At 35.1% G+C, this 13,488-nt stretch overlaps 1 protein-coding gene and 2 non-coding genes across 3 annotated transcripts; 2 read left to right on the top strand and 1 right to left on the bottom strand.

Annotated features, from left to right (window-relative positions):
- The first annotated feature begins 762 nt into the window (after positions 1-762).
- On the top strand, positions 763-12,332 carry LOC117931009 (F-actin-capping protein subunit alpha). Its single transcript, XM_034851848.1, has 10 exons — positions 763-1,115; positions 1,237-1,352; positions 1,831-1,920; positions 2,592-2,656; positions 6,841-7,002; positions 9,473-9,551; positions 9,703-9,780; positions 11,486-11,560; positions 11,640-11,675; positions 11,896-12,332. The coding sequence occupies exons 1-10, from the start codon at positions 1,001-1,003 to the stop codon at positions 12,001-12,003; spliced, it is 924 nt and encodes a 307-aa protein (XP_034707739.1). The 5' UTR covers positions 763-1,000; the 3' UTR covers positions 12,004-12,332.
- On the top strand, positions 9,013-9,203 carry LOC117931476. The gene has a single exon (XR_004654049.1). It is a non-coding gene; the product is annotated as a U2 spliceosomal RNA (small nuclear RNA).
- A 268-nt stretch (positions 12,333-12,600) lies between the features above and the next one.
- On the bottom strand, positions 12,601-12,672 carry TRNAE-UUC. Its single transcript has one exon. It is a non-coding gene; the product is annotated as a tRNA-Glu (tRNA).
- Positions 12,673-13,488: the final 816 nt, after the last annotated feature.

Below are 13,488 nucleotides of genomic sequence, written 5' to 3'. Positions count from 1 at the left end.
TTGCAATATAAAAATAATACATGTACTTATGAGGTGAGGTTAGGGAAAGGAAAAATAAGTGAAAATAATAAATAAAAAAGATAAGGGAGGGATTTAATGAAATTTCAAAATTTATGAGACTTTAACTCATTTGGTAATTATTTTAGGAAATGTTTTTAATATTTTTAATACTTTAAAATTTTTATAAGTATTAAAAATGTTAGAAATGCTTTCTAAAATTATTCTTAAACAGACTGTTAAAATGTATTTCATAGTTATTTTTACGAAGTGTTTATAATATTTATAATACTTTAAAAAATTTTATTTTTCAATAATTAAAGATGTTAGAAATACTTTATAGAATTACTTTCAAACACATTTTTAAAATTCGTTTGATAGTAATTTTAGAAAATATTTTTAATACTTAAAAATTTTCATTAGAAAATATTATTATTTTTTATTTATCAAATAAGAAAAAACATTTTTTAATCAAGAAATAAAAAATAAAAGTATAGTACAACGTGATTCTAATCATTGTGGCATGCCTCCGCTGTAAACAATGCGCATGGAGTTTGACGGCGTCCCGTTCCGAATGCCAAAAACTTCGTGGCGTTAAATAAATTACTACGTCCTCGGAAACGACGCCGTTTTCTTCTTACTCTACTCTACTCCAGTTCTCCGTGCATCGAAACGCAGAGTTTATCAGCCCTCTGTCCTAAAAAAATAAACGGCGCTGATCATCTAGAATCTTGACCACCTGAGTCACAGAGTTCTCACCAATCAAAATCATTTCGATCACACCCAGTGGACCCCACTCTCTAACCATCATCATCACACACTCTCTCGCCTCTCCCTCCCTCGCTCGACTCTGAAACCAATCCTCAAGGGGTGGAGAAGGGAGGAGAGAGAGAGAGAAAGAGTGAGAGAGCGAGAGCGTAGATAAGTTGCAGAGAAGCATCGAGAGAATAGAGGAATTGCAGAGAAGCATCGTGAGATCTGTCGTGTCGAGACCGGTACAGCGATGGCGGACGACGGCGAATGCGGAGAAGTAGAGATGAGCGACGAGCAGAAGAAGGAGATCGCTAAGTGGTTCCTCCTCAACTCTCCCGCCGGAGAAATTCAATACGTCGCCAAAGGTGTTCTTTCTCTGTTTCTACGAATGCATCTTCTGGAAACTCATTTGCTTTTGATTCTCCTTCGGATTAGGTTTTTCTGCGTTTGATAAGTGGATCGGGTTTTTTGTGTGATTGTTTGCAGATTTGCGATCGGTGTTGAGCGACGAGGATGTGTATAATGAGGCGGCCTCGGAGGCGTTTCCTTTGTACAACAAATCTCACATGATTTGCCTCGAAATGCCCGGCACAACTGGAGATGTGAGTCTCAGGATTCGTATAATATCATTGATGGATTTGTTGATGCTTGTTCGACTGCGTTTAGGTTAATTTTTCACATTGGCTCATTGATTTTGAACTCGGATTTGCGTTTGGATTGAGAAAAATACAGGTGGAGTTGTGACTTATTTTGATGGATTTGATTATGGTGTGTTGGGTCAGTTAGGTGTCATGAGGAGTAAACTTTGATTGTATTTGAAAGTTTCCTGCATTTGAGAATGTCTCAATTGTTGTCTAGAATGGCTTATAGCAGTTACCATAGTGTTGAAATCTCCATTTGAATGGTACATGCAACATTCCTTTGACCTTTTTTTTGTGGACTTCAATCATTATTTTGTTTTCTTTATCATGAACTTGGTGCCAATTCATGATCTCGTGATTTACAATCATAATTCATTGAATATACTGTGAGAACATTTTCTAATGGTGGTTTTTTCTCTCATTCTTAATACATTTGCAGGTGTTGGTTACATCATTTAGCGAGCTTGATAAGAATGAATATCTAGACCCAAGAACTGCCCATGTTGCTATAATTGACCACGTTAAACAAGTGAGTTACTCTGTTTAGTGCATTTTTTTAAGGATGAAAAGAATCAAGAAGGAAAGTAATTTTTGGCAGGGAAGGTTTTTCTTTTTAGCTAAGATCATAATTTCAAATGGCCTAAGCCATAGGTGAAGGATATCGTCCTCTGTGTACTTCAAAAGGGAAAAAAATTATGCTCTCTCTTTTCTTCATTAGTTTTCTTCTTTTAAATATTGTAAACCAATTTATTAGATAAACATGTCATAAATGCAGGTTATTTCTGTAATTATTTGCGTAAAATAATTTACTCCATGCTTATACTATTTTTTTGGGAACTTTGTGGATAAAAACACAATTAGAACTTAAATTTAGCGATGTGATAATCTCAATTATATAGATTCCAGAAAACATCATATGTTCTTGATTCCTATTCTAAGTTTATTCTATCAGTTGTTAGCTGATAGCGTAGTTCCTTGCATGCAAAGATCCAAATATATTTTGGAACACCTAGTATTGTTTTTACTTTTATTATGTCATTTTATTCTCTTGCTAATATTTTTCTTCATGCGCTTTTAATCATCTGTGATCTCTCAGTATTTTTTTCAAGTCATGTTCTCCAAGTTTTCCATCCTTTTTGTTTATTATTTTTTTTAATAGGCATCCCTTTTTGTTTATTGTGACACGCTAAATTGGTTCAGGTTTGTACAGAGGTGAGACCCGCTGCTGATGAAGAACTGCCATCTGCATATGTTGAGGAATTTCGGTACACTTTACTACTTAAACCTGGAAAATAATGTTTCCATGTGATTGTTTGAGAGTACATTTAAATGGATATGAGTATTTTGGGTTGCTGGTAGGAGGTTTGAGCATCTGGGTTTTTAGTAGGCGATACAAGCTTAAAACTTGCAAAATTTTGACGCTCGAAGGAGTTTCTGATTCTTGCTAAATGTCCACAGGTGTAATCCTTTGAGTGCATCTTGACTGTAATTCTGCACTCTTTGAGTAATGATTTACTCAATAGAATATTTAAAAACTCAATCGGTCTTCTCTGCTCTAGTGAAGGCCTTATATTGCTATCAATATTACCTTTCAATGGATTGCTGGGCTGAGTGGCACAGGAACCAGTATGTCACAAACCACACACCTGTGGTTGTGGTGTGATGAGGATTGGATTGTGTATATAGGCACCTAACCAGAAGTTAGAGTGTAATAAGCTAGTTTGGACATAAAACCAGTGCATGAAACTTTTTTTTTTGAATATATATTTAGCCTCTTAGTCTTCCAATGTGTTTAGGACCATTCCGCTTATGAGGTACATAATTAGAATTTGGAATCCGATGAAATAGCCCAATAACGAAGTGGTGCCCATAACATTAGCACTACATTTTTTATTTTTTTTGGAGAAGGCCTAATATGTTACTTTTGTATTCAATTTTTGATGCATCTCTGGTGGGACTTGACCAGTAATAGCACAAGAGTACTTTAGTGGATTTCTCAGCTTGTTTCTAATTGATAATGGAATTATTCATGAGTCATCATGCACAGATACACCTGAGCAAAATGGTGTTGCTGAGGTGACAATAAACATCTTCTGGAAGTTGCTTGGTCACTTCTCTTTGCTAGGAGTGTTGAAAGATTCATTAGGGTGATGCTATTTTAGTAGCAGCTTACTTAATAAATCGGATGCCTTCTAGAATACTTGCTAACAAACGCCTTGAATCATTTAAATGGTTCTTTCCTACTGAATATTTTCCAAACTCCATACCGTCAAAAGTCTTTAGGTCAGTTGCATTTGTTCGCATTCTAGCTAGGAGTTCTTCAAACTTGGAACCGAGAGCCCTAAAGTGTTTATTTGTGGGCTATTCACCTCATCAAAAGAGCTATATTTGCTACCATCCTCCGACCAAGAAAAAGTATGTCTCCCTAAATGTTACATTTTTTGAGAGACAGTCATTTTCTTGGTCCTGATTTTCAGGGGAAGAACAAAAGTAGTGAAAACCAGTCACAAAATATTTTTCCACTCCCAAAGTGGGAAGATATCATAAGTGTTGACATGCAAGGTGGAGCTTCGGGTCAGGGGGAGAATGTAGAGAAGATGGAAACCCTTCTTATACTCCAGCCACTGACAATGAATCCAAACAGGCTCCTTTGGAGGTCTCAAATCAGTTTCAAAGTCAAGAATCAACAACTTCTGTACCTGCAAATTGCCCTCTTCAAGTTTACTCTGGGAAGAACAAGCAGGCGGTGAATCAAGGAATGAGTTCTCTATTTCCAAAGCATAGTAAATCTTTTGAACCCGGGGTAAGTCCTTAAACTTGCAATGTTCAAGAAAAACCTAGCAATTGTTGAGACTAATTGTGATCTTCCCTTAGTTGTTAGAAAAGGGGTGCGAAGTTGTACAAAGCATCCTATTGCTCATTTTCTCTCTTATCAGAAAATCAACTCAGAGTATAAGATATTTGTAGCAAACCTGTCAAATGAGACTATCTCGAAGAATGTTGAAGAAGCTTTGAAAGATCCAAAATGGAAAGAGGCCATCAATGAGGAGATCAAAGCATTGCGGAAGAATAACACTTGGGAAGTGGCAAACTTACCCAAAGGGAAGAATACTGTGGGGTGCAAGTGGGTGTTTACAATCAAATACAAGTCTGATGACACTATAGAGAGATACAAATCACGTCTAGTCGCGAAGGAATACACACAAAGTTATGGGATTGACTATCAAGAAACATTCGCTCCAGTTGCCAAAATCAATTTCGTTCTAGTCTTGTTGTCAGTAGCAGTTAATAACGACTGGCCCTTGCAGCAACTAGATGTGAAGAACGCATTCCTTCATGGAAATCTAGAAGAAGAAGTGTTTATGGATGCTTCTCTTGGTTTCAAAAAATACTTTAGTGTTGTTAAAGTGTGTGAAAACTCAATAAATATTTCTATGGCTTGAAGCAATCACTTAAAGCTTGGCTCAAAAGATTTAGTAAGTCAATTATTCATTTGGCTTCCGACAAAGCCAAGGTGATCATACTCTCATTATCAAAATCCAGCCAGAAGGAAAACTAACAACCTTGATCGTGTATGTGAATGACATTATCTTGACAGGGACTGATGTTGAGGAGATGAAAATGATCAAGTTAAAGTTTGCCAAAGAATTTGAGATCAAAGACTTGGGCAGTTTGAGGTATTTCCTCGGCATTGAGGTGGTAAGATCAAAGAAAGGTATCTATGTGTCATAATGAAAATACATCCTCAACCTCTTAAACGAGGTTCTAATGTTGGCATGCAAACCCGAAACTACACCTATCAATCCTAATTATAAGTTGGGTGTTAACCCCTCAGGAACACCCATATATAAAGGATGGTATCAACAATTGGTGGGAAAACTGATTTATTTTCTCATACTCGACCTAACATAGCTTATGTCATTGGCCTTGTTAGTCAATTCACACACACTCTAATGAATTGTCATATGGAAGCAATGACTCATATTCTCAGGCACTTGAAACATACTCCAGTCAAAAATCTTCTATTTGAGAAACACGGTCATTGTCACGTTGAAGCCTATATTGATGTTGATTGGGGTGGTTCACTCACAAATAGGCATTCTACATCAAGCTACTACACTCTAGTTGCTAGAAATTTGGTTACAAGGAGGAGTAAAAAACAAGTGGTTTCTCGCTCCAGTGCTGAAGCATAATTTAGGGCTATGGCTCTTGGGATTTGTGAGCTAATGTGGCTCAATACTCTTTTGAAAGAACTACATGTAAAAGTGGATGAACCTATGAGATTGCACTATGACAACAAGGCAGCAATAAGTGTTGCACATAATCCAATACAACATGACATGTATTGCACATAATCCAATACAACATGACAGGACAAAGTACATTGAGATTGACCGACACTTCATCAAGGAGAAGATCGACGAATGGGTGATCTGCACACCGTTCGTAACCTCCAAGTCACAATTGGCAGATGTGTTCACTGTTCACTAAGGCCTTACCTTCTAACATCTATTCTCCCTTAATTGACAAGCTGGGCATGTTGAACATCTTTGAACTAGTTTGAGGGGAGTTTTGGCGGATCTTTAGGAGTTGAAGATTTGAATTAGTTTAGAAGTCAAACTTTGTATTTTAAGAGATTTTAGATTCCGTTTCCTGATTTCTAGGGATTCTATAGGTTTCCTATTTTTCTACCCTTCTTTACCAAATGTATGCTTATATATAAACACTTTTTCTAAGCAATAAAGTATACTTTTCTCTGCAATTTTTTTTCAAAAACATAGTTTTTGCAGCATCTAACATAGATCTAGCATAGTTGATGCATTCTTCTATTAGGTTGGTGAGTTTTCCTGTATTATTGTTAATGAATGTTGTCAAAGATGAATTTCTCCTTGTGGTTTGTTTCATGCTATACCATATTTCCACCAAGGAATATCTACAATATTGCAAAGTACACTTATGTTGATATATATATTTTTTTTATAGGTAAATCAAAATAGAATTGAGTTGATATCTATGTTAGATATGTTCCCATGTACTTTATTTGATTAATTTTTTGAAAAATTAATAGCAGCTTCTTTAATGTAATGCCTGAGCTGATGGAGGCAAAATCTTGCCCTATTCCATGCTTAGAACTAACATAGCAATTTTAATTGTTTTTGTTGCTAATACTCTCTGTACACGGTTAATCCACCACGTGGGTCAGATTGCAGGACCATGAGGATTCTACATGTTGCTCATTACTAGTATGATGCACATGGTATTGAGCATGAATGGCCAAAAGGGTTGGGAGTGGGAGGGGACACCTTTTTAAATTTGCAGCTATTCCATCTTTTATATTGGTATTAAAGGAAATCAGGGTTAAGTAATAAATTGGAAAACCAAGAATTCCACTTCCCTCTCTAGAAGTATAGATGTTTTGCTAAATTAATGTCATATTCTTTTATGGCAGATGTGCGATGGACGCAGAAATTCTCAAATATGTTAGTGAAGCATATCCAAAAGGTGTTTGCTCTGTTTACTGTATAAATGGAAAAGATGCAGAAGGACCTGGTTGCGATTTTGAGTTTGCAGTGGTGATTTCAGCGGCTAGACATAGCCCACAGAATTTCTGGTGTGTGAAATTGGTCAAGTTACATTTTGTAGTAACTGTTATTCGCCTTTTACTTGTTTTTATGTTTTTCTTGGTTTTTTTTTTTTTGGGATGCGTGTGTGTGTGTTTGTTTGCTGTCTCTACCCCTGATTGGTTGATTTATTTTCCATATCATTCCACATGGTGGCTTCCTGTATAATTTTCTTTTCTTTTTTCTTTTGGTTTTACTTTTTCTTTTTTTCATTTTTGGCATATCTCAGTGGTGTGGCTTTAACCTTGTGATTATTGCTGAAAGGATTTGAATACAGAGTGGTCTTCTGACAATTTTTTTTTCTTTAATAGGATATAGATAGGTCATTTTCTAAAGAAGCATTAAAGTTCAAATGGTTGGACTGTTGCACTGCAATTATCAGACAACAGGAGAGGTTGGACTGTTGGAGAAATAATATGATTATGAGCACAAGAGGGTGCCCTCTCTGGTTTCTCACCTTCAGGATTGCATCCAATGCTAGAGATGGCACACCCTGCCACACCTCTCTTTCCGCTCTCTATCTTCTCTTGAAGAAGAAATATATGGGAAATGAGATGCCCCCATCCCCTCTGTTTCCAACATGGAAGTTTTATTGTTATTAGGACCTATGCACTCTTTTAAGTTTTTTACACTTTTATCCCTTTGGATGATCCATCTCTATAAGATTGGCTTATCCTAGATGATCCCCAAATGGTTTGTGATCTACACTTAATTCAGTTTATCTAATGCGCTTTTTCAGGATATGCCTGATCGGTTCTCTATTCCTTGTCAATACCTCCAGGAAAAGTATCCTTTACATTTCTGACACCACCTCATCCTCTGCCAGTCCAATCTCTTCTCATCTAGTTCACTGATCATACAACATTATGGCAAAGACCCTTGTTAGATAAATCAATCTATGTGAGGCTAATGCTTAACTAAATTGTGATAGCACACTGGAAGAGACCCACAATCAAGCATTTCTAGTCAGAAGTAATTAGCTGCAGAAAGCCATTGATAAAGAGGCGGCAATCTGGTTTGTAGAGGGGAAAAAGAACACGGAAATACTGTGACATAGCTAAATCAGGTCTGTGCACATTGGTTGGAATTCCTCATATTAATATCTCTAATAACTCTTCTGTGGTTTTTGGAATCAAATGCTGGGGAGAGGGGAAGTGAGAAGTAACAATGGAAAGACCAAGAAGGAGAGAGAGTGGTGAGGTTAGTTTTCGAGGAAAACAATTGAAGTTCTGCCCTACCTCTTTAATGAATTCTAGACCCTCTAAAATTCTAGCATTTTTCATTTTTGAAAGCTTTATAAACTCCTGCAAAATCCTTTAATATCCATTGCATTTGAAAATTCCCTCCATTTTAAAGACTGGAATTAGTAATTTAAATTCAATTCCTCTCCTTTCTCTTATATCCCTCACCCCATCTCCCCTCCCTCCTTGGCTGGTATAGAGCTGTCTCCATAGTTTGTTATTGCCTACTGCTTTGTCTTTGGACTTTACTCTCTCATTTTTAGTTATTATTTTCTTATGGATATGAAAAGAAAGAAAGCCTCCTTAATGGAGAGAAAGAAATAGGAGGGCTTTTGAAGATGTTGAACAAATGGACCAAGGCAACGAATCTTCTTTCATATGTATTTATTTTGGAATGGGTTAGGGTGTACATAGATGATCATTGAATGACTATGATAGCTCCTGTTGATAGGTTGAGCTCCAATTAAGGGGGGAGGGAGCTTGTCCTTTGTGTTCTCTCTTCTCTTTTGTCTGCCTGGTAATGCCTATTGTCTACACCATGTGTACGCTGTTGCACTCCTCTTTTCATAGGTGCATTTCATATAATTTCTGATTCGCCTATTAAAAAAAAAGGACATGAAAAGAAAATAAGCTTGTTTCAAAGCAGAATCAAGGAAGGTCCATAAGCCATTCGAGGACTTCGTGAAGATAGTGAAGTCGCAGCTATGCCAGAATCTTAACAATAAGATGTCCTAGTTGTTAAAAATGCTAGGCTATCTCATACCTTTCTTGGTCTGTTGACTAAGATCAAGTGTAGTATCTGTTCTTATTGGTTTAATATCTGATACATGGGCCATTGATCCACATGATATTAAATTAAATTTTTTGAAGGTTCACTACAGTAGCTTGCTACTGGAGCCTTCAAGCGTTACCCATGTGTTGCACTATTGCACTGGCCAGGCGCAACCCTACAACTCTAATTCTAATGTTTTTTTAATAATAAGACCTATAAAAAAATGCTGGGATATTTCTAACCTAAATATATATGTGTCCATTTGTATGCGCACGCATGTGTGTGTGAGACATTTATTTAGGAGATATCGATACTGTACCAACACCAGCTTGCATGGGATATACTATTAACCTATCATTAGATTTGTACCTTAACAGTTATAAATTAGTAACATTAATAATTTGGATTAGTTCAATTTCCTTTAATATTTTTAGCACTTTTGTATAGCAATGGAAGTTGGCGCTCAATATGGAACATTGAATTTAAGGATGACATGCAAATGCTGGAAGTAAGAGGCAGACTGCAGGTATTTTTCTTTAACTGATTCTGGTGTATATATGATACAACTTTTATGACTTCTTTATTAAGTCCCTTGGTGCTTTCTGTTTTATTTTTCAGTGCATGTGCCAGAATTAATTTAGACCTACATTATGCCAATTATTTTGTTCTTCTTTCAGGTGGGGGCCCATTACTTTGAAGAGGGAAATGTGCAGTTAGATGCAAAACATGAATGCAAGGATTCAACAATATTTCAGGTTATTATTTATATATGTATAAATATTCTATTGCTATTTTAAAGGGAAGAAACCAAGTGGTGTCACACCTTTTTCAAAACATCAAACTACTACATATGGATTTAAAAGTAGAACGAAAATGATGAATACACTATAATGGGCCCTCAATTACTTCCTTTTTGTAAACTCTTATTCCACATATTATATTTATATGCAACAAAATGACCCTTAATTACTTCCTTTTAAACTCTTATTCCATGTAAATATACATGTAGGCTATGTTTGATTCCCAGAAAATTTGAGGGAAAAAAATAGAGAGGAAAAGTGGAAGGAAATATAAAGTGAAGGAAAATAAAAATAGATTCAAAGTCAATAAATTATATATATATATATTTGATAGGTAAAAGCAATTGTATTAAAAAGGAAAGTATACACGATGTATACAAGAAACCAAAAACAAAAAGGCGCGGTCACGAAAACATCCGCACCCTACGGAGCTCCTAATCAATCTACAAAATCAAGCGTCAACAAGGAGCCTACCCCAATATACTATCTTACCTAATCCCCAAATAGATACAAAAAAGAACTTTTAAAAGAATGATTTGAACATTCACAATTCTCAAAGGTTCTCCTATTTCTTTCCCTCCAAATGGACCAAAAAAGGCATAACGGAGCAACCTTCCTAGCCTTTTTCCTCAAACTCATTTCACTTATTTTCCTCTATTATATAAAATCAAATAAATTTAAAATACATAAACCAATAATAATTAATATTTGTTTTTTTTTTTAATTTTTCATAGTAAAACCAAATATAAGAAAACCATTTTCCTTAGCATTTTTTTTCTTTCCTTGGTACTTTCTAGGAATCAAATGTAGTCATAGGCTACCATAATCATAGAGAGAGAGAGAGAGAGGAGGGTGAAGAGGAAGAAGGGGGTGAGCCATTGTGTGTGAGAGAGACTCCTTTTGGCTATGATCCACAATTCTGCCTCCCACTCATTTCATAAAGTCCGGAAATGATTTCCTATAGTCCTGCTCTTTCTGCAGCCTCCAGGCTAAGAACAAAGGGGCTGCCATGATTTTTATAACATTGAAAATATTTCATTATGTGGCACGATTCTAATTATGCAAGGTCCATAAATGCTTTGTCGTGGAAATCAAGGTCCATTTTCTTCCCCAAATTATTCAAAAATATGCATCAGATCAGTTAGATGGTGAAGAAGTACCTTTATTTGAAGGCATCTAGAGTTTTTCTCTATGTTATCCCGGCATAGTGATTGGGTTTGCTAGAATTGTCAGCGTGAAATACTTGCTGGCCATGATCATTCAATCTGCTCATCTATTTCCCGGGCGGTCTTCAAGTTGAGGACTCAGATTCAGGATAGGATTCTTATAGTTTTCTTCCCCATTTTTGCAAAAAGCATTAGAACACAGGTGAACTCCCTAATATTTTTCAATATTTAAGCTTTAGAAATATGAACTACATTCTTTATTGATATATTAGTTTCAAAGGAATACTAACACTTTTGATCAATATATGTTCAGATAAGAAATGGTATTCAACAATCCAATGTCTTTCTAATTTTGTTTTACTAACCCCATATTTTTGTCCAAGGATCATGCTTCGATATTTTTTATTTCATGAGTGAAGCATACTTGATCTCTTATTGACTTCTCATTCTTTATTGATCTATTTTGTTTGTAACACTTGTTCTATTTGTTTCAGTCCCCTGAAGATTGTGCTATTTCCATTGCCAACATCATCCGACACCATGAGACAGAGTACCTGACATCTCTTCAGGTTTGCAACATCTATTCATTGATTAATACTGGAACAGATTTGTGCAACTTCCCTTTACTGAAAGTTTTACTTTGGACAGGCATCCTATTCAAATTTGCCAGACACCACTTTTAAGGTACTATTTATACTTCGTCTAGTGTCTTGTGAAAATATGAGAAAAAGAAAAGCCCTCTGCAAGTTTAAAACCTTTCACAGAAGCATCCGAAAATTGAACCGTTCTTGTCGGATTATCTTGTTTTATTATTTACCAAATTACTCAACTTCGAACATTTACCTTGCTCGTTTCTTGGACACACTTATGATTCATTCTATTTTCTGGACCATTTTTTATGCAGGATCTTCGGAGGAAGCTTCCAGTTACACGGACGCTATTCCCATGGCACAACACTATGCAATTTAGCCTGTCAAGAGACATCTCAAAAGAACTTGGAATCGGGAAGTAAAAATACCATATAGCAGAAGTACTAGGCTTGTATTTGTTTTTTTCCTCCTTCAAGGCGTGATTTGAGACACCGAGTTCATTCCCGCAGCAGTTAATTAGCATTTTGAATGATGAAATCCTTTTGAGAGCAGATTGCTTTGCCTTCCCTCTTCCCTCTTCCCTCTTCCCACTTCTTGTTCATTTGCTGTATTGATCATTCCTTTCCTTGTGAGTGTCTTGTCACCGTGTCAATTTTGGTTGTGTATTCTTCATTACATGATGTGTAAAGCTGTAAAGGATTGTGCTTGTTTTGGCATTATTTGTTATATATTCAACATTCACCACCCACCACTCAGATGGTTCTTCCCCCTGCCAACGTCGTACCAAATTCCATGCTGTTTCATATGCCTGCTCTGCATTGACATGTAGCTTTTGCCCTCACAAGTCAAGAAGGTTTCAAAATCCGCTAATATATCTTTACAGGAAGCCCCCTGCTTCTAATGGTGGCGTTGAACAATTCATATGATACGCCATTAACACTTCATACAAAACATGTGATTTTCAAGCTGGCAATACAAATAATTTCATGAAAATTTCATTTAACAAAAAAACACAAAAATTCCGTTGCCGGGAATCGAACCCGGGTCTCCTGGGTGAAAGCCAGATATCCTAACCGCTGGACGACAACGGATTGATGTGAAGTAGGCTCTGAAATAATTAATTTCATGTGATTCTTAACATTGTTCCCCTAATTCTACCCAAAGGAAAAACTAATAAGTTTATTATTTTTGTACTTTCAATCAGCATAAATATTTTCGATGTTTAAAGTAATAAAATATCTATTGTTATTACTTTCTCTATTTTTTATTATTGGTTTTTTTTTTTATGGAGACTTAAAGAAATTTGTTTTAAAATTTAAAATTATCTTAGAAAATTTGATGAGTTAAAAATCAGACAATTTAAAAAATGAATTGAATATTAAAATAATTTATTTTAAAAATTATATTAAATAAAATATCTAGAAGAAAACCCAAGTTTAAAACTTTTAATTCATTTGAAAATCATTTGAAAGTCCCCCAGCTTCCTTGTTTCTGGTTTTTCTTTTTAGCTCAATATCTTAATTGAATTTTATTTTATTTCCTTTATTTTTTTCTTCAAATTTTAAAGTTATTAGCTTTATATACATTTGGCTCATCTTAATTAATTCCTAATAAGATATGAATTTTTTAAAATTAAATATGTAAAGCATATAATATCTACATAAGAGAGGGTAAATGTTCAAAAACAATTTTTTGTTACCCAAAATTAAAAAAAAATCAAAAAAACAAAAACAAAGGTTTGATAATAAGAAAATAAGATGTTTTCGAATAATATATTTTACTGGTTTTGAATTTACATTTGTTTTATAAAATATTAAATAACAATTTTAAAAAATAATTATCAAATAAAATCTAAAATTTTATTTATATATACATGATTTATAATAACTTAAAGGATTACTCAATAA

Source organism: Vitis riparia, chromosome 14, assembly GCF_004353265.1.
Source record: "Vitis riparia cultivar Riparia Gloire de Montpellier isolate 1030 chromosome 14, EGFV_Vit.rip_1.0, whole genome shotgun sequence".
Taxonomy (NCBI): domain Eukaryota; kingdom Viridiplantae; phylum Streptophyta; class Magnoliopsida; order Vitales; family Vitaceae; genus Vitis; species Vitis riparia.
Note: the sequence above shows the minus strand (reverse complement) of the source record. Positions and strands in the feature narration are given on the sequence as shown.

Bases quoted from the DNA above. Each gene is read 5' to 3' on its own strand.
- LOC117931009 (XM_034851848.1), top strand. From the start codon at position 1,001: ATGGCGGACGACGGCGAATGCGGAGAAGTAGAGATGAGCGACGAGCAG. The intron at 1,921-2,591 runs GTGAGTTACTCT...AAATTGGTTCAG, and splicing joins TAATTGACCACGTTAAACAA to GTTTGTACAGAGGTGAGACC. The intron at 7,003-9,472 runs GTGTGTGAAATT...ACTTTTGTATAG, and splicing joins CATAGCCCACAGAATTTCTG to CAATGGAAGTTGGCGCTCAA.